General features: G+C 36.4%; 1 protein-coding gene across 9 annotated transcripts in view; it reads right to left on the minus strand.

Annotated features, from left to right (window-relative positions):
- The window catches only part of LOC110449826 (synaptotagmin-1-like), a 95,412-nt gene that overhangs the window by 12,605 nt on the left and 63,146 nt on the right, over nt 1-19,661 (minus strand). For 7 of the 9 annotated variants that reach the window (XM_021496942.1, XM_021496932.1, XM_021496933.1 and 4 more), the window contains 6 exons: nt 5,050-5,287; nt 4,371-4,558; nt 3,298-3,423; nt 2,939-3,106; nt 2,067-2,243; nt 1,119-1,236 (listed from right to left, as the gene is read on the minus strand). In XM_021496942.1, the coding sequence (XP_021352617.1) occupies nt 1,119-1,236; nt 2,067-2,243; nt 2,939-3,106; nt 3,298-3,423; nt 4,371-4,558; nt 5,050-5,269 (997 nt within the window). In that variant the 5' untranslated portion in view covers nt 5,270-5,287. Of the gene's footprint in view, nt 1-1,118; nt 1,237-2,066; nt 2,244-2,938; nt 3,107-3,297; nt 3,424-4,370; nt 4,559-5,049; nt 5,288-13,358; nt 13,506-13,564; nt 13,680-19,661 lie in introns of those variants that run through there. The other 2 variants (XM_021496940.1, XM_021496935.1) reach the window with 2 other exon arrangements.

A 19,661-nucleotide genomic window follows, 5' to 3' on the forward strand; every position in this document is an offset into this window, starting at 1 on the left:
AATATATTCGTCCACGCAATAAACTTGTGCTTTCTGATTCGTTAGAAAAACACAAGTGTGAGATCACATACCTTCCGTATTTGGTAGAGATTGATACAAAGATTTTAGNTATATAGAAGATGTGTTTAATTATAATGAGAGTCCAATCATCAGCTATATAGAAGATGTGTTTAATTATAATAAGAGTCCAATCATCAGCTATATAGAAGATGTGTTTATTTATAATGAGAGTCTAATCATCAGCTATATAGAAGATGTGTTTAATTATAATAGCTAGGAGTCAAGATGTGAGATTTAAACAGCTGTGAATAAAAAAAAATGGCATTTGGTTATAATTACTCCTGAATGAACAATGTCTATGTTATCCAGGAATGAGACCTGCAGGTTGGACTGCCAATCAGAGCCAAACAATTAATTCTACCTGATTGTCATGCAGAAAATTAATGCATGATGTAACAAAAAATTGCCATTAAGTTAACATAAATAGAAATTTGTATATAGACATGCATGCACCTAGTGAGAATTTCAGAAATTCTAATTCATTCAAAAATTTTATGTGACTAAAAATGATACCAAGGTAACACAACTGTTGCTATGGTGATACACTGTCCCTTACTTCAAACGTTCTACAATCACAACATCATTATTTCCCTGTATCATAAAACACTTGGAAATATTGATTTCCGGATTGATTCAATGGTGATCATCATTTCAGTAAGATAATGACATGGTACATGATAATTATATGGGTCAGCAGTGATGACAGAAAAACATGACAACAGCAGTAATGAAGATCAAAAGGACAAAGATAATCTTGTTATATTAACTCTTCATTGTTTTTCTCTATCAAAACCTCAGATATTGCCTTCAGCTTTAAGATAGTTATTAAAATTATATAAACAATTTTTCATGAGCAAACATATAGTTCATTTACTGTATTTGCATAATGAAAGTGATTGGTTAAACCTTATATTACGTTTCTAAATTTCCAATTATTTCAGTTAAATTTTTCCTTATTTTAAAAATTGTAAGAAATTTGGCTGTAATAACATCAAATGGAACTGTTTTGTTGGGAAGCACCAATAGTTAACATTGAATCGTTAAAAACATCAACGCACCTGACAGTCCACCGACATCCATCTTTTTGAGATTTTTGGCCTCCAGTATGACGACTGTCAACTTGCCAGCAGTGGGTACATATCGCAGGGAGAAACAAATGTCTCCTAGCTTGTTCTCCTGTAAAACAGAAGTCAAACACAAATAATAACAGTAATAATAATTCGTGGTTCTTCTATTCTGCTTTATCACAACCTAGTTTGTAGGTCGTCTCAAAGTGGTTCACAAATTATCATCTGTGGTTATAGGGCCTTTGCAACCAGCCAATATCTTTCTCAACTCCCTGGGGAGCCGGCGCTCACCGCTAATATTCAACAATGCTATCACTGCTCAACCACATACTCATTCACAGCTAAGTAGATTGGAACAAGCGGAGTAAAGCATCACGTTCAAAGATACAACAAATACCTCAATCTTTGATACTGTTAATCAGTGAAAAGTAGACAAATAATTCAATAGGTGTGATAGTTATTTAGTCATTTTTCATTTATACAGTAAGGTAATACATGTTTTAAACAAATCAAGAACCACTTCAGTTCTAACAATCTTAAAACCAAACATCCAATACTGTGTGAATATGTATTTTCTAGTAAAATGTGACAATAACACTGCACGACACGAAGCTTGAAAGAGTGTCCAACAACTTGACTCGGACATTTCTTTTCAGTTTACTAATTCGATCATTCTAAATCTGAACAACCTGGCCCGTATGTATTTCCCAGTTATTAAATTTATACTTAATCTAACAACTTGACCAAAATAATTTCCTTCAGTTCTGTAATTCATACCAAACTTAACAACATGATTGAGCTATTTACTGTCTGCTTTGTAATTTATAATGATAAATAATTTCAACCTAATACAACATAGAAGCTCTCATGTCTTGCAACTAGTTTCAATATTATCTTTGAAAATATTAAGAAAATAATGTGCAGGAAAATGTTTGCTACCTTCTCAGCATCAGCGTCGGGGCTGGTTAGGTCCCGCCACTCCTCAATGGTCTGACATAAGTCCACTTTGTTCATCGGTACTTTCACCTGGCCAATCTGGTCGTGCTTGGAAAACCTATCAAAGTCGTAGATGGAGAAGACCAAAATCTTCTGGCCGATTTCAGCAAACGGGACATTCTGGAAGGTAAAATAAATTGTTATCACTTGATTGTCAAACCGTCTTAAACAATGGGTTATCTGAGTAGCTGTCTTAGACAGAAGTACACTGATGTTTGATTAGTTTAAGGTGACCTTTGCTTTATACTAGTTTACCTCTTTCTTCCATGTTATTTACCACGATTAAAATCATACTATCAAAACACTTGGTTTCAAAGTTCAATACATGATTTCACCAAAAAAAATATTCTGAAGAATCGTATTCCGTCTTTGCGTATTGCAGAGTTATCTTCTCTTGAGAGCAGGTATTGATTGTTACGTCATTTGTTTTTGAGAGTAACGTCATCAATTTTTGAGAAAACGACGTAATTTTCTCACACAAACCAATGACGAAACAATCAATATCTGCTCTCAAGAGAAGATAACTCTGCAATATGCAAAGACAGAATATGGCTGTCAAGGTTAAATTTTCTTTTAATTGAATATTTCTTTATTTCAAGATATACATGTATATATATTTAGGGGAAATCAAACATGAGTGTAAATACAGTATCTTGTTTGTTAAAACACTTCTATGACACAGATAATGTATCTGTTCATTTTGTTTTTTGTTTTTTTGTTTAAGTAATTTCAAGAACAGTCTTGAAAAAATAAGTACATAATTATGTTGATGATTTGTTTTTTATATAGTATATGCTTCAACATGAACAACTGACCTTGAATACAAACGTCTCGTTGAAGACAGGGTTGAGTGTTTTTCGATGGACTTTGGTCTCGTGCTTCTTTTTCTTGTCGGGGAGGAAGAAAACTTTGACATATGGATCAGATGTCCCAGACATGTCCATTCCAGGTAGGTCAGCAGCTTGTATCACACCAACGGCCAGCTAGACAGCACACAATCATCACAGTCAACACCTACTTACATACTATAACATTTTCTATAATTCACCTTAAACACAATAACTAAGTAATGGTTTATGTATGTGAAAATAACTAGGATACATTGAGAATGATAATGGGTATTTTCCAGGTATTTTGATTTCATACAATTAACTTTTTCTGAATAGGTAATTACCTCCCCTTTCTGGAAGTCGTACTCGAGGGAAAATTGAAGCTTTCCCAATTTGACTTCAGATTTTGTGCTCTCTGCATCTTCGTTATCTTCCATGTTCACTTGTAGTTCCTCTAGGTCAGGTTGAACCTGTAAATAGGATGTGGTTCTTTACTAAAATTCTGTGTTACAAAATGTAATAGATAAAACATTCCGGATAATTGGATATTCAGTCATTAGTTAGTAGGATCAGATAGGGTTTCAATTGTTCAATTCACATTGAAAGGAATATATTCATTAGTTTCTGGATTTTTTTAACTTTTATACAAGCTATTTCAAATGAATCAGGTAGAAAGTAATTTTGGTGTTCTGGCTAGATTTTTGTATGCATACATATGCAAGACCACAAACTACTCGCACTCGTAAATATATTCGTCCACGCAATAAACTTGTGCTTTCTGATTCGTTAGAAAAACACAAGTGTGAGATCACATACCTTCCGTATTTGGTAGAGATTGATACAAAGATTTTAGAAACTTTGATATTTTTTGCAAATACCGGGAACTTTTCAGTTCGCCGATTCCCATAAAAAGTAGTTCCAGCTAGTAGGTAAATACAACATTCCGTATTGCACATGTGCAATACAGAACGTTGTATTTCATGGTCTGAAAATTGCTTGTATTACTATAACAAGATTCAACAGGTATGTGATAAAAGCTATTTATCATTAGTTTGCATATTGTAAAAGTAGAAATGTTCTTGTTGTGGAAGTGCTTGTGTATTTGCGTTGAGTGAATTAGCACGATAATATCCAAACGCCAATATTATTTATAGATTATATAAATTATACATATATAGAACATATAGATTTCAGATCTATTGCCCAATGCAAACATTGTGACATCATCCTCATCAGTTTACAGAATCACAATGTGAACATTTATTTCTACCTGCGAGAATTTCCACATTAACAGAACGGCTGACATATCTACAATAACTTGATCCTGTGGATAATGTTGATAATGTACACTTCAGTTCAGTAGGAGGAAATTGAAACAAGCCGAGATGTAACACGTCCAGTGTCTCATTGTACATACTTTTTCTTTGATAGCATTTCCCAGCAATGCCACACTCTTCAGGTCGACCGCTCCTTTGAGCCCCTTCTTTTGATCTTTCTTTTTCCTCTTCCGACATATACATCGTTTACATATACAGTAGAGACAGCAGAGTAGGAAGAGCCCAGCTCCGATAGCAATGAGGACCAACGCCCAGATTGGAAGTCCCACTGTAATACAAAATATACCATCACATTGGCACAACTCGCAGTAGCTTATAATGAACAACTGCAATGTGTGATCATGTTCATAGAAATATTTTATCTATTTCATATATGAGCAAAGAACTTGACAAGCCTGTTCACAAGTGCTTCATTCTGGTCATAGCATTGTACAACTTAAACAAGATGCTTTGCAATATCATTCACAAGTTTAATTCACCATTTTGTTATTATTTATGAAACCATTGTAAATTTCTGAAAGAAAACATGATTTGATTAAGATATATGCATCGTCCCTAGATTATTTTAACATTTCTTGAAAAATATGGTGTATTCTCATTGATCAGTGTCTTTTAGAGTTAATCAAAGACTCTGAAAGACTCTAGATTACAGCAACTTTATCAACGCTATTTTTCATTCTTTAAGAGGTTCATAGGACACTCACACTTTTGACCCAGATCTTCCTACTGAAGATCAATCCTGACAAAGCCACAACTTACATGATTCTATTTTATCCCACACCATGTCTTTGAATTTGTTGAAGCCGGTGGCTGGTGTGGTAGCGAAGTCGGTGCCATTTCCGTTGGGTGATGTAACATCGTTGCCTCCCCCTGTGACATCACTGAGGGCACTGGCCACTGTCGTGACCACCTCCTTCGCTACTGTGGCTGACATGTCCCGCCGCAGTCGAAGAAGGGTGTCCATATCTAGGACCGGCATAGCTCACACCACCCTACTCTGAAAGTAAACAAAGAGTAATAATGTACATCAGTTTATAATCACTAACACATTTGTTAAAACATCACCAAAACATCTTTGTCAGCAGTGAAAAGCAAAACCTAACTTCATCTTGGAGTTCAATTTGTGATTGAATCAAGCAAAAGTATACTTATTTAAACGTAGAAAATGATATGCAGGTGAAGTGAAGGAAATACATCAAAGATTCAGAATTCAAAATACAAATTTATATACCTTGAGCACTGACTAATGACAAGGAATATCCATGTATTATGTCTTGATTGCAGCTGGTAAAACCATAGAGTTACCTGTACACATTGCACACATTGCACACAATGAGAATATACATCATATATTCCAGAGCAGAACAGAATATCTATCAGGTAATATATATGTAAAAGAACACTGCCAAATCATTACTAATGTGTACTATATTAAAAGTTTGACTTGATATGACTTTGCCAGCATGTTAATATACATAATTGTCATATTCGGGAAACGTTATCTGTTTCTGTCACAGCCTGAAACATCTGCGTAACAGCAGACATTCATCAATCACTTTATATGCCTAAACCATTAAGTATTCAACCCAAGTCTCTACACATAAAATTACCTCACACAATTTATTATTACATACATGTTTCTACCATAATTGCATATCTATCAACTCCCAAGCAGGCCTTCCACGAGGTTATCATTCACTATTTTATTCCCATCACTTAGAGTGTTGATTCGCTTACATCAGCAAACCTAATCACCAGAATCATTGCATGGCAACTTGATCCTCAACATATTTGTAATTTTGGTTGAAACATCACAGATCAATTGCATGTTCATAGTCCATAAACACGACAGGACTGACCCGAGTGCAAAGGTTGAACATTCTTTACTACACATATTGAAACCCTGAAATCATGAACAACTCATGCTGTACCCCAGGAGGTTGAATATACAGATAGCCTGAAAACCTGATGAATGCCTGTCAGTTGAATATCATTGAATAAGAAATGATGACAGTTGAATACCATTGATGAACCCCTGTCCATGGAATATCCTTGAACAAAATATGATGGATCTATGTGAGTTATGATACTATATATATAGCTCAAATTCTCCCTCTTGATGGCCAATGACCTTTGCGTAAAATCCTTAGACTGGTCATCTTATTGACCGTAATCAAACACCCTTGTTTACAGCATGTTTTTGGTCCAGATATGACCACACCACAGGTCAACCTCAGGCCAACCACAGGTCACTGGCATGGATCCGGATCACACCCAATTATGATGTTTACATATTCCAATAGTTTAAAAGTGAACATATCATTCTTGTATCAAATCTATTCTAAACCTTTGGCATGGTCTGGCCTATTTTTACTGAAATTTTTATACTCATATATGTATATGAATACCTGCAACCAACCTCACTAAGTTGAATGTAAAATAGATATAGGCAATCATTTCATCACTTTGATAAACTGATTTTGAAACATCTACACAGTGCACACACACAGGAGCCAAATAAAATATTATTTGACTTTGTCAGTCGATAACACTTATAGCAAAGAGATGTGATACCTTTCCAATAGTAATGTCCCGTGCTATGTGAGTATCATGTCATATACCCATAGCTTATGACACCACTGTGTACAGTCCATGAGTATCATGTCATATACTCATAGCTTATGACACCACTGTGTGTAGTACATGAATATCATGTCATATACTCAAAGCTTATGACACCACTGTGTGCAGTACATGAGTATCATGTCATATACTCATTGCTTATGACACCACTGTGTGTAGTACATGAGTATCATGTCATATACTCATTGCTTATGACACCACTGTGTACAGTCCATGAGTATCATGTCATATACTCATAGCTTATGACACCACTGTGTGTAGTACATGAGTATCATGTCATATACTCATAGCTTATGACACCACTGTGTACAGTCCATGAGTATCATGTCATATACTCATAGCTTATGACACCACTGTGCGTAGTACATGAGCATCATGTCATATACTCATTGCTTATGACACCACTGTGTGTAGTCCATGAGTATCATGTCATATACTCATTGCTTATGGCACCACTGTGTGTAGTACATGAATATCATATCATATACTCCTTGCTTATGACACCGACACCACTGTGTGTAGTACATTAATATCATGTCATATACTCATAGCTTATGACGCCACTGTGTGTAGTACATGAGCCACTGTGTGTAGTACATGAGCATCATGTCATATACTCATAGCATATGACACCACTGTGTGTAGTACATTAATATCATGTCATATACTCATAGCATATGACACCACTGTGTGTAGTCCATGAGAATCATGTCATATACTCATAGCTTATGCCACCACTGTGTACAGTCCATGAGTATCCTCCCATATACTCATAGCTTATGACGCCACTGTGTGTAGTACATGAGCCACTGTGTGTAGTACATGAGTGTGTAGTACATGGGTATCATGCCATATACTCATTGCTTATGACACAACTGTGTACAGTCCATGAGTATCCTCCCATATACTCATAGCTTATGACACCTCTGTGCGTAGTACATGAGCATCATATCATATACTCATTGCTTATGATACCACTGTGTGTAGTACATGAGTGTGTAGTACATGGGTATCATGCAATATACTCATTGCTTATGATACCATTGTGTGTAGTACATTATTATCATTTCATATACTCATTGCTTATGACATGATGCTCATGTACTACGCACAGTGGTGTCATAAGCAAGGAGTATATGATATGATATTCATGTACTACACACAGTGGTATCATAAGCAATGAGTATATTGCATGATACCCATGTACTACACACAGTGGTGTCTTAAGCAAGGAGTATATGACATGATATTCATGGACTGCACAGTGGTGTCATAAGCTATGAATATATGACATGATACTCATGGACTGTACACAGTGGTGTCATAAGCAAGGGGTATATGACATGATACTCATGGACGACACACAGTGGTGTCATAAGCTTTGAGTATATGACATGATACCCATGTACTACACACAGTGGTGTCTTAAGCAAGGAGTATATGACATGATACTCATGTCATATACTCATTGCTTATGACGCCACTGTGTGTAGTACATGAGTGTGTAGTACATGGGTATCATGCCATATACGCATTGCTTATGATACCACGGTGGGTAGTACATGAGTATCATGTCATAAACTCATTGCTTATGACACCACTGTGTGTAGGCCATGAGTATCAGGTCATATACTCATAGCTTATCACACCACTGTGCAGTCCATGAGTATCATTAATTGTATCACCACTGTCTTGCTTATGACACCACTGTGTGTAGGCCATGAGTATCATGTCATATACTCAGAGCTTATGACACCACTGTGTGTAGTCCAGGAGTATCATGTCATATACTCATAGCTTATGACAACACTGTGTGCAGTACATGAGTATCATGTCATATACTCATTGCTTATGACACAACTGTGTGTAGTACATGAATATCATGTCATATACTCCTTGCTTATGACACCACTGTGTGTAGTACATGAATATCATGTCATATACCCCTTGCTTATGACACCACTGTGCATAGTACATGAGTATCATGTCATATACTCATAGCTTATGACAACACTGTGCGTAGTACATGAGTATCATGTCATATACTCATAGCTTATGACACCACTGTGTGTAGTACATGAGTATCATGTCATATGCTCATAGCTTATGACACCACTGTGTGTAGTCCATGAATATCATGTCATATACTCCTTGCTTAAGACACCACTGTGTGTAGTACATGAATATCATGTCATATACTCATTGCTTATGACACCACTGTGCAGTCCATGAATATCATCTCATATACTCATAGCTTATGACACCGCTGTGCAGTCCATGAATATCATGTCATATACTCATAACTTATGACACCACTGTGTGTAGTACATGACTATCATGTCATATACTCATAGCTTATGGCACCACTGTGTGTAGTACATGAGTATCACGTCATATACTCATAGCTTATGACACCGCTGTGCAGTCCATGAGTATCATGTCATATACTCATTGCTTATGACACCACTGTATGTAGTACATGAGTATCATGTCATATACTCATTGCTTATGACACCACTGTGTGTAGTACATGAGTTTAATGTCATATACTCCTTTTTTATGACACCACTGTGTGTAGTACATGAGTATCATGTCATATACTCATTGCTTATGACACCACTGTGCAGTCCATGAATATCATGTCATATACTCATAGCTTATGACACCAATGTGTGTTGTCCATAAATATCATGTCATATACTCCTTGTTTATGATACCACTGTGTGTAGTACATGAATATCATGTCATATACTCCTTGCTTATGACACCACTGTGTGTAGTCCATGAGTATCATGTCATATACTCCTTGCTTATGACACCACTGTGTGCAGTCCATGAGTATCATTAATTGTATCACCACTGTGTTAAGTGTTTATCACCAATGACTAATAATTAGTGTTGATTCTCACAAATGACTGTAATAATAAGAGTGTTGATTCTCACAAATGACTGTAATAATAAGTGTTGATTCTCACAAATGACTGTAATAATTAGTGTTGATTCTCACAAATGACTGTAATAATTAGTGTTGATTCTCACAAATGACTGTAATAATTAGTGTTGATTCTCACAAATGACTGTAATAATTAGTGTTGATTCTCACAAATAACTGTAATAATAAGAGTGTTGATTCTCACAAATGACTGTAATAATTAGTGTTGATTCTCACAAATGACTGTAATAATTAGTGTTGATTCTCACAAATGACTGTAATAATTAGTGTTGATTCTCACAAATGACTGTAATAATTAGTGTTGATTCTCACAAATGACTGTAATAATTAGTGTTGATTCTCACAAATGACTGTAATAATTAGTGTTGATTCTCACAAATGACTGTAATAATTAGTGTTGATTCTCACAAATGACTGTAATAATTAGTGTTGATTCTCACAAATGACTGTAATAATTAGTGTTGATTCTCACAAATGACTGTAATAATTAGTGTTGATTCTCACAAATGACTGTAATAATTAGTGTTGATTCTCACAAATGACTGTAATAATTAGTGTTGATTCTCACAAATGACTGTAATAATTAGTGTTGATTCTCACAAATGACTGTAATAATTAGTGTTGATTCTCACAAATGACTGTAATAATTAGTGTTGATTCTCACAAATGACTGTAATAATTAGTGTTGATTCTCACAAATAACTGTAATAATAAGTGTTGATTCTCACAAATGACTGTAATAATTAGTGTTGATTCTCACAAATGACTGCAATAATTAGTGTTGATTCTCACAAATGACTGTAATAATTAGAGAACACTACCAAAAAGTAGAAGCTAAATATTGAGAATGGAAATACAGGTTTATCGACTACAAACAGTAGTTCTTTAATTGTCATAATGGTATGAACATAGAGAGCTTACATAAATAACGACCGTAAATTGTTCAAATAACTTGCTAGTGTAATGGAATATTTGTTTTTGTATGTTTAATGGCCCATCGACAATGTAAGAGTCATTTAGGACTAATATTATGGTATTTTAATATCTGTGTTACTGCTATGATAATTCAAACTATCCCTATATATATAATGATCGATGCTCATTGCATTTAAGTTTATTGAGTGTCGTGTTTCACGAGAGAAATCTCTCGTCATAATGTTAGGTGTAGAACTGATCCATTCCAGATCAATATCTCCAGGGAATGGTAATGGAATGGATCGTTTAGGATTGTGATAAAACCAATTTCCTACTAACATGGAAAATTATCTCGTATAATTGGTACCAACAAATTTCAGATGTTTGCATTGACTATAATTACAAATTAATTGAACATTTGCTGAAGTATTGAAATATATGAAACTGTTCAGCTGGAACAACTGCCAGCATATATTTTTGCCATGTACGTATTGTATGAAACATTTACTGAAACTAAAACTGAATTGGAAAGACAAATCCTAAGCAGGCCAAAAATATGGTATTGGGGTTCTTAAAAATAATGACAATAGCATGCAGTTAAAGACTCACTATCAAATAACATATTTCTTGCTTCAAACTTGTGTCCCTTAAGCTTTGCAAGGTGTTGTTTCATGAACATCAAAATCCTAATGACTGTTGCCTATATTTAGCTGACAATTTCTTTGGTTCGCTGTGGTTCATTGTAATTATACTTTACTGTACTGTACTCTGAAGGATATGTTCCTATAAGGACAGACAGGTAAGATTCCACACATCATACCTTGATTTTAGTCCGATATAAACATTTCCATCTACAGTTTTATTTTTAATGTCCCCACCATCCATTTCTTTCTGGTCTGTAACACCTACCTTATTTTATAGTCAAAAACATGTGAAATTCTGTTGATGTTATATGTGTATTAGATATTAAATGTAATCACCTGAAGCTGTCCTATCACTATATAACAACCAGATTTACCTCTACAAACAGGAATAAGGCATAACCATGGTATCCAGGTTGGGTCATAGGTCAGAAGTACTGATCCCATACCGCATCATCTTTATCAGATATGTGGTGAAACGTTACAGTAAAACTTGGGAAATAAAATAGGAGACAGCTAACTGGACTATTATGGTATCCGTTAAATCTGATAGCATGCACAGATGGTAAAGTTTTCCATCAAAGTGAACAATTATTGCTCTGTTTGTCGAACATCCAATTCCTATATACTAGCATATAAAAATATGAAAATAAAATTGGCCACAGCTTGCATGCCCATCCTCTGACATACATACACAGTGATGTACTGAGTAAGGTCATAACACATTACCGATACGTCAGTCAATCCCCGCCTGTGTATATGCCAACAGGAATAAAAGACCAACGTCAGAGACATGAAATCACTCCAAACTGAGCAACAAGCATCATTAGATTCTGATGAAATTGATATGAAAAATATACCAGAATAAGTTGAATCACTGGATTTGAATAAATAAAACGTTCATGAATAATATCTTCTTATATCAAATTAGGAAAATCTATATACCTGGTATATTTTACACTCAAATATAAAAAATTATTAACAATACAAATAGAAGTAAAACTACACTGTACACTAATTTAAGGGTGAGACATCTTGTTTGGGCTGTGTTGTTCTTGACTTTGGTGTGAGAAGTCGTTTGGACCATGTCTTTTTATATATCAGGGTGGGAGGTCTTTTGGATCATGTTATTGACTTTACGGTAGGAAATGTTGCTCCTGACACAATTATGTTGTCCATAACCTCATTTGGACTAGATAGTGTGTTCATGTAGGACAATACAATTTCTACCTTATGTCAAGAAAAGGTATACAACTCACTATGAAAAAGTTTCCAAAGCCCAAAACACAACAACAAAAAGTCAAGAATCATTATATTTCCTCAAATGAACTTTGAACAATACTTGGAAAAATCAAAAGTCACTGATTATTATAGGTCACATGGATAATGTCATATAAACATATGTACATGGTGAAACCACTGGGGATAACCATCACATACAGGCTAATCATGTTACCTTAGTACACAAACATACAGGCTAATCATGTTACCTTAGTTACCCAAACATACAGGCTAATCATATGTTACCTTAGTACACAAATATACAGGCTAATCATATATGTTACCTTAGTACACAAATATACAGGCTAATCATATGTTACCTTAGTGCACAAATATACAGGCATGTTTACCGTCAAACCTCAGTCCTACCTCAGTCTACCTCAGTCCTGGTCAACAGGTTGTTTAGTATCGAGAAATGTTGAAAATGCCTTTATCCCCACAAACACAGGTTGAAAATGAACAGTAGAATTTGTAATTATATGTAGCCCTGAACTCTGAATACATGTTCAACATATATCAAAACCTGAGTCATTTTTATCTTCAGCTTGAATTCATACCAACCTACAGCTACAAGCAACCTACAGCTACAAGCTAAGATATTTCACATTCCTACCAAATAAAGTTGAATTACCTACCCCAGCCATTCCTTCTGCTAACAAATCTCTGTTAGTTAATCCATAGCAGATCAAAAGTATGTTACAGAGTACAGAGAGAAGGCATTTAATAAACCTCCATTTTGTTGGTGTGGTAATACGTATGAAATTACCCAGGCATGAACACTCGACCAGAATAATGACCTTTACAAACACACCAGAGGAAAACGACAACACAGAGGACTTACTGGAGCGAGGATATGTGACCAGGGACCTGGAAAATCTATCTGCATCCCAATACACATTCACTGAATCACATAACAGCTCCTATTATCTCCCCACACAAACAACACACAGCTCCAACACAGTCAGAACATGAAGCTACAGGCGCATATTCAATTGTTACAGAGTATTGATCTCTGTCCGACGGACGTCACTGTCCTTGCTGCCTCCCACCCTTGCCCACTTTGTATCCCAGTACCATTAAGTCTTCCCCTCGCTTTGAGGTTTGTTTACCTTTTATAGACAAAGCCTAATTCAATATCCCAACACATACCATGTCCATATAAGCACTTGGTCCTTTATATAGGGAGATTAATATCTAACTTGACATCTGTATGATGTATAAACACTGCTGACCAATTCAGATTGTTATGATGCCTGCACTGGCTCAGGTGATAACCATCTGAAAACATCCAATAACTTGGAGGACTTCACACTGTAAATAAAGGAAACCATCACAGGTCAACCACTTAAATGTTGTCTGAAAATCAAAAACTCCAAAAAACAAAACTCAACAGAGCACTATTTGAACAAAACAAAATCTTAAAAATTTAGGATGGAAAGTGGATATGACAGAAAATCCAACATGTCAATGATTGAAAATCAACTCAAAAAGATATGTAAATTCAAACAAAATTCAACAGCTGGTGCACAGTTCAACAAAACCTAAACTTTCTAAAAGATGAACTTATTATTACTAGCAGTGTCTATCGATATCAGCCTAGGTGTATAATCAAGTCCAGGTATAAACATAATCAATACTTTGATAACTCCTTAACAAGACATTCAGAGCTTTCCTTGAAATGTCTCAATGAAAATCAGCTAAAGCACCTTAAATTAACCAATCAAAACACACCTTCCATAAAACTAACCAATCCAGACAGCTCTTATAGATGTGATGACTCTCTGTGGAAGTCTTAGAAATGAATTGATGAAGAACAGAAATTGCAGTTTAGGCAAGCAATAAAATGTTGGCTCCTCCAGTCGGGGTAGGGACCGACCCACAGGGAAATCACTTGAGCTTCATGCAGCAACCACATTGTAAACAGACCTACCAGTGTTCTCTGTAAAGCTATTTAATTCTCTCCAATTCTACTTCATCTCTTCATACCAGTGGATCAATGGTTGCCAAGCGATGGGCTCCTTCCAACATGACGCAAAAGAAGTTGTTGTTGTCTGCTGAACACTGTAATTATTTTCAATCTTGACACTTCTCCTACAATTCCCAAGTGAATGTTGTCGTAGAAAAGATCCGCAACCTATGTCAACCTCTTTTCCATGAAAAAAATCATTACAACGAAAACTGTCAGGAGAAATAGAGCAGACGCATTGATCTCCCTGTGTAGATTGTTATTAAACGGATGGCTTGTTAATTACAGCTTCCAGAACAGACAACATGAATATTTCATTTGTCATCTTCTGATCACAATCATTTCCTTCATAATTTTGGGAGGTCAAGCAGCTGTATTTTTGGAACACACAACATCAAAGTTTCCATATTTTAGATTAATTTGTCATAATTTAGATTAAGCATTCATAATTTACCAGGTAGATTTTGCTTCTAAAACTTAGATTAAGCTATGAAGCATGGCTAATAATTGCTGATTTTTATATGTTACTATTTTTGCACAACTGATAAAAATCTTGCAGATCTTTTCAAGTGCTTTTTTTTTTTATTTACAATGAAAGTCTTTCACATACCTCAAAATCAAAGACGCTTTAAAATCTAATGTATCACTAAAGCTGTCATTGACCAGTAAATATGTACATCTCACCAGCAGTAAGCTACTGTGTACATCTCACCAGCAGTAAGCTACTGTTTACTATACATCTCACCAGCAGTAAGCTACTGTTTACTATACATCACACCAGAAGTAAGCTACTTTTTACTGTACATCTCACCAGCAGTAAGCTACTGTTTACTGTACATCTCACCAGCAGTAAGCTGCTGTTTACTGTACATCTCACCAGCAGTAAGCTACTGTTTACTGTACATCTCACCAGCAGTACGCTACTGTTTACTGTACATCTCACCAGAAGTAAGCTACTGTTTATTGTACATCGCACCAGCAGTAAGCTACCGTTTATTGTATCAATACAACACACAGATAGGAGACTGAGACTGGACCGTAAGATAACTATATTGTATACGTAGCTGTACCAACATGGACACCACAGATTCAAATCCTGAGCGGGATTGGTGCTGAGTTACCATAGCAACACCTTTCAATCATAGGGATTAATAGAATCGGATCATGTAATGATCAATTATCAATGTACTTAGATATTGCTAGGTGACACCACAAACATCTGCCAATAAAGTGGGCCTCAATGGATGTGTTTGGTCATACAGACAACGTTTTCCAATTAAATTTACTGAGATTAACAGACAACATTGGGACAGAACATGGTAACAATGTGGAAGCCTCAAGGCACCTTTCTAACCGACACCCTAGGAATGAACCTTTCTATCCGACACCCTAGAAATCAGTCATTACAGGTTAATTTTCAGATTGATATGTATACTTGTTTTTGTAATTCTTACTCAAAATTAGAATTTATAGACCTTATAAATCCAGTACATAATCATATATATAAATGTCGATCTCAAAAATCTAGATTCCCAGTTATAGAGTCAAATACCTAACCTGCTAATTACATATACCTTTGACTCCACCATTGGCTTACCTCACTAGAAGCCTGTCAAAATTAGATTTCATTAATATGCTTACTCTAAATCTGAAGTTCCAAGTCAAAAAGCAAATAGCAAGGATATATTTATAAGCACCCCCGCTTTTTTGTAAAAAACAATTTGATGGTCCCAATGATTTAACACATCACTGCTACTGTAACCCTTTTTTATCAGATTCTTTTTCTCACTTTCTACATCGTGAGACCATATCTACATATAATGAAGAGACAATAAACTTGTGAGAAAATAAGCCTTTGAAGTCAGGGTGCCTTAATTAGCATGTCCGGTTGAAATAATTTAGTTGAAGCAGAAATATTCCACTTGACACAAGTGCACTTGGACCAGACTTATGGATAGAGCTGAAAATGTATAGCTTTGGAGTTTTCTGACAAATAAATAACAATATGTTAAAATTTTTATTGTTAAAAATGATACGTCCTGTTTCTCATGCACTTTTCCAAACATTTCCTAAAATGTAGAAATAATCCAAACAAGTGGGAGTGTACATTGTTGTTTCTGTCAGACACATCTGGCTGGACTCGTGCCAAACGCCAAATTTTCTAGAGGTCAGCTTCGGGTTAGTTCTGAGTCTGCTGGTCTCTTTTCCAGTTCAGCTGCTTGAAACAGAGTTGAACTGCAAAAGGGTCTTAGTCTTTACAAGTTCCAAGACCATTCTGGAAAGTCTTAGAGAGTACCAGAGAGTCATGTTTATACATTGGTGCTAGTTCCTGGAGAGTCTTTAAGACGATGTGTTTATAAAGTATCTTAAACTCATAGATAGCCTTCAAGGCCATCAACGTGTTTACAAGACACCAGAACTTCCCTATGAGACAGTCTCACAATCGATACATACATTGGCTACGGCTGCAATCTTAAGCCAATTACGTTAATGAATTATGAATATAATAATTTGTAACTAAGACTATTTTGGGATACACTAACCAAAATAGCAATGCAGTAATCAATTTTTCTTGCAAGAAAAATCCTAGATTCTTAAGTGCTTCAAGTACACTTTTAAACAATTTTTCATTTAATGTTTGTCTTGACTCAAGCTTCTCCAGATAATAATTTTCCAACATCACTCACATCTATTATGCTTTAAAACTGACACACTTTAAAGACTTGGTTTATCAAACCTAACAATATACAATGGAATCTTTGTTCAAAATACATCACCAAAATTTCATATTTACGTACATTTTAGAGTGTCCGTTGTACCGTAACCACCATACAGATAAATATAATGTTAATATATACATATAATAGCTAGTCAGATGTCTACCTGTGTAAGTAAAAACTACCTGTAATCAGCGGCTCTACTTTCACTTCTTTATCAGCACACCTGTACTATAGGTGAAATGTCACTAATGTAATGTGCTGGATACTATAAATTAACAGTAAATGAAGACTAGCCACAAACAGGTACAAAACACTTGTGATCAGACATTCCATCCTATGTGAGGCTTCGAAAATCTCTCCTTTAAAATGTATAATTCACAAGATTGATAACAAATCATTGTCTTTAAACGTACAGTTTGTCAGCAGCATTGTTATTACATGTATATTGATATGAAAAAGATAAAATTGTGTAAATATATCTTTCCGTTGATCCCTATGGGTAAAGACAGGTTCACTATATAGACAGACCCATCTATAAATAGAGTCAGATGTTTTTTCCATAGAATAGACTGCCCAAGGCTATAGATTTCCTGCAACTTCATTGATATAAACCTAAAGATGTAATGAGTCATAATGGAAATACCTGATGGAAAAAAAACAGAATTATCAGTTCAATCCAGGAAAAGACCACCCGACACGAAAACTAGATAAGATACAGGTAATGATGGTAAAGAGACACAGGCAATGGAGGTTATACAATAGGCAGCCTGAGACCGTTCCAGCCAGCTACAGGAGATAGCTAATCACATCCCCACTAATCACATCCCTGCACAGCCCTTCCAGCCAGCTACAGGAGATAGCTAATCACATCCCCATACAGCCCTGAAAGCCAGCTATAGGCGAAAGCTAATCACATCCCTGCACAGCCCTGAAAGCCAGCTACAGGAGATAGCTAATCACATCCCCACACAGCCCTGAAAGCCAGCTATAGGCGAAAGCTAATCACATCCCTGCACAGCCCTGAAAGCCAGCTACACAGGAGATATATATCACATCCCCACACAGCCCTGAAAGCCAGCTACAGGAGATAATCACATCCCCACACAGCCCTTCCAGCCAGCTAAAGGTGATAATCACATCCCCACACAACCCTTCCAGCCAGCTACAGGAGATAAACACATCCCCACACAGCCCTTCAAGCAAGCTACAGGAGACAGCTAATCACATCCAAACACAGCCCTTCCAGCCAGCTACAGGAGACAGCTAATCACATCCCCACACAGCCCTTCCAGCCAGCTAAAGGTGATATTCTCATCCCCACACAACCCTTCCAGCCAGCTACAGGAGATAAACACATCCCCACACAGCCCTTCAAGCAAGCTACAGGAGACAGCTAATCCCATCCAAACACAGCCCTTCCAGCCAGCTACAGTAGGAAGCTAATCACATCCCCACACAGCCCTTCCAGCCAGCTACAGGAGAAAGCTAATCACATCCCCACACAGCCCTTCCAGCCAGCTACAGGAAAGTGCTCATTGAATATACACATGACAATTACAGCTAGGTTAAATGAGATAGCTCAGGAAAGCTACAGAAGATAAGCAAATTCCCACACAACTCTGCCAGCTAGCTAAAGATAGCTCTGCACATCCCTACACAACTATGCCAGACAAGTAAAGATAGCTGACAGTACATCCACACACAACTCTATCAGCCAAGTAAAGACAGCTGACAGTACATCCCCACACAACTCTGCCAGCCATGTAAAGATAGCTGAAAGCACATCCCCACACAGCTCTGCCAGCCAGGTAAAGATAGCTGACAGTACATCCCCACACAACTCTATCAGCCAAGTAAAGATAGCTGACAGTACATCCCCACACAACTCTATCAGCCAAGTAAAGATAGCTGAAAGCACATCCCCACACAACCCTGCCAGCCAGGTAAAGCTAGCTGACAGTACATCCCAATACAACTCTTCCAGCGTAGTAAAGATAGCTCAGCACATCCCTACACAACTCTGCCAGCCAGGTAAAGATAGCTCAGCACATCCCCACACAACTCTGCTAGCTAGGTAAAGATAGCTCAGCTCATCCCCACACAACTCTGCCAGCCAAGTAAACAGCCAAGGAAAGATATCTGACAGTACATCCCCACACAACTCTGCCAGCCAGGTAAAGATAGCTGACAGTACATCCCCACACAACTCTATCAGCCAAGTAAAGATAGCTGAAAGCACATCCCCACACAAC

The sequence above is a fragment of the Mizuhopecten yessoensis genome, unplaced genomic scaffold, assembly GCF_002113885.1.
Source record: "Mizuhopecten yessoensis strain PY_sf001 unplaced genomic scaffold, ASM211388v2 scaffold4823, whole genome shotgun sequence".
Lineage (NCBI taxonomy): Eukaryota > Metazoa > Mollusca > Bivalvia > Pectinida > Pectinidae > Mizuhopecten > Mizuhopecten yessoensis.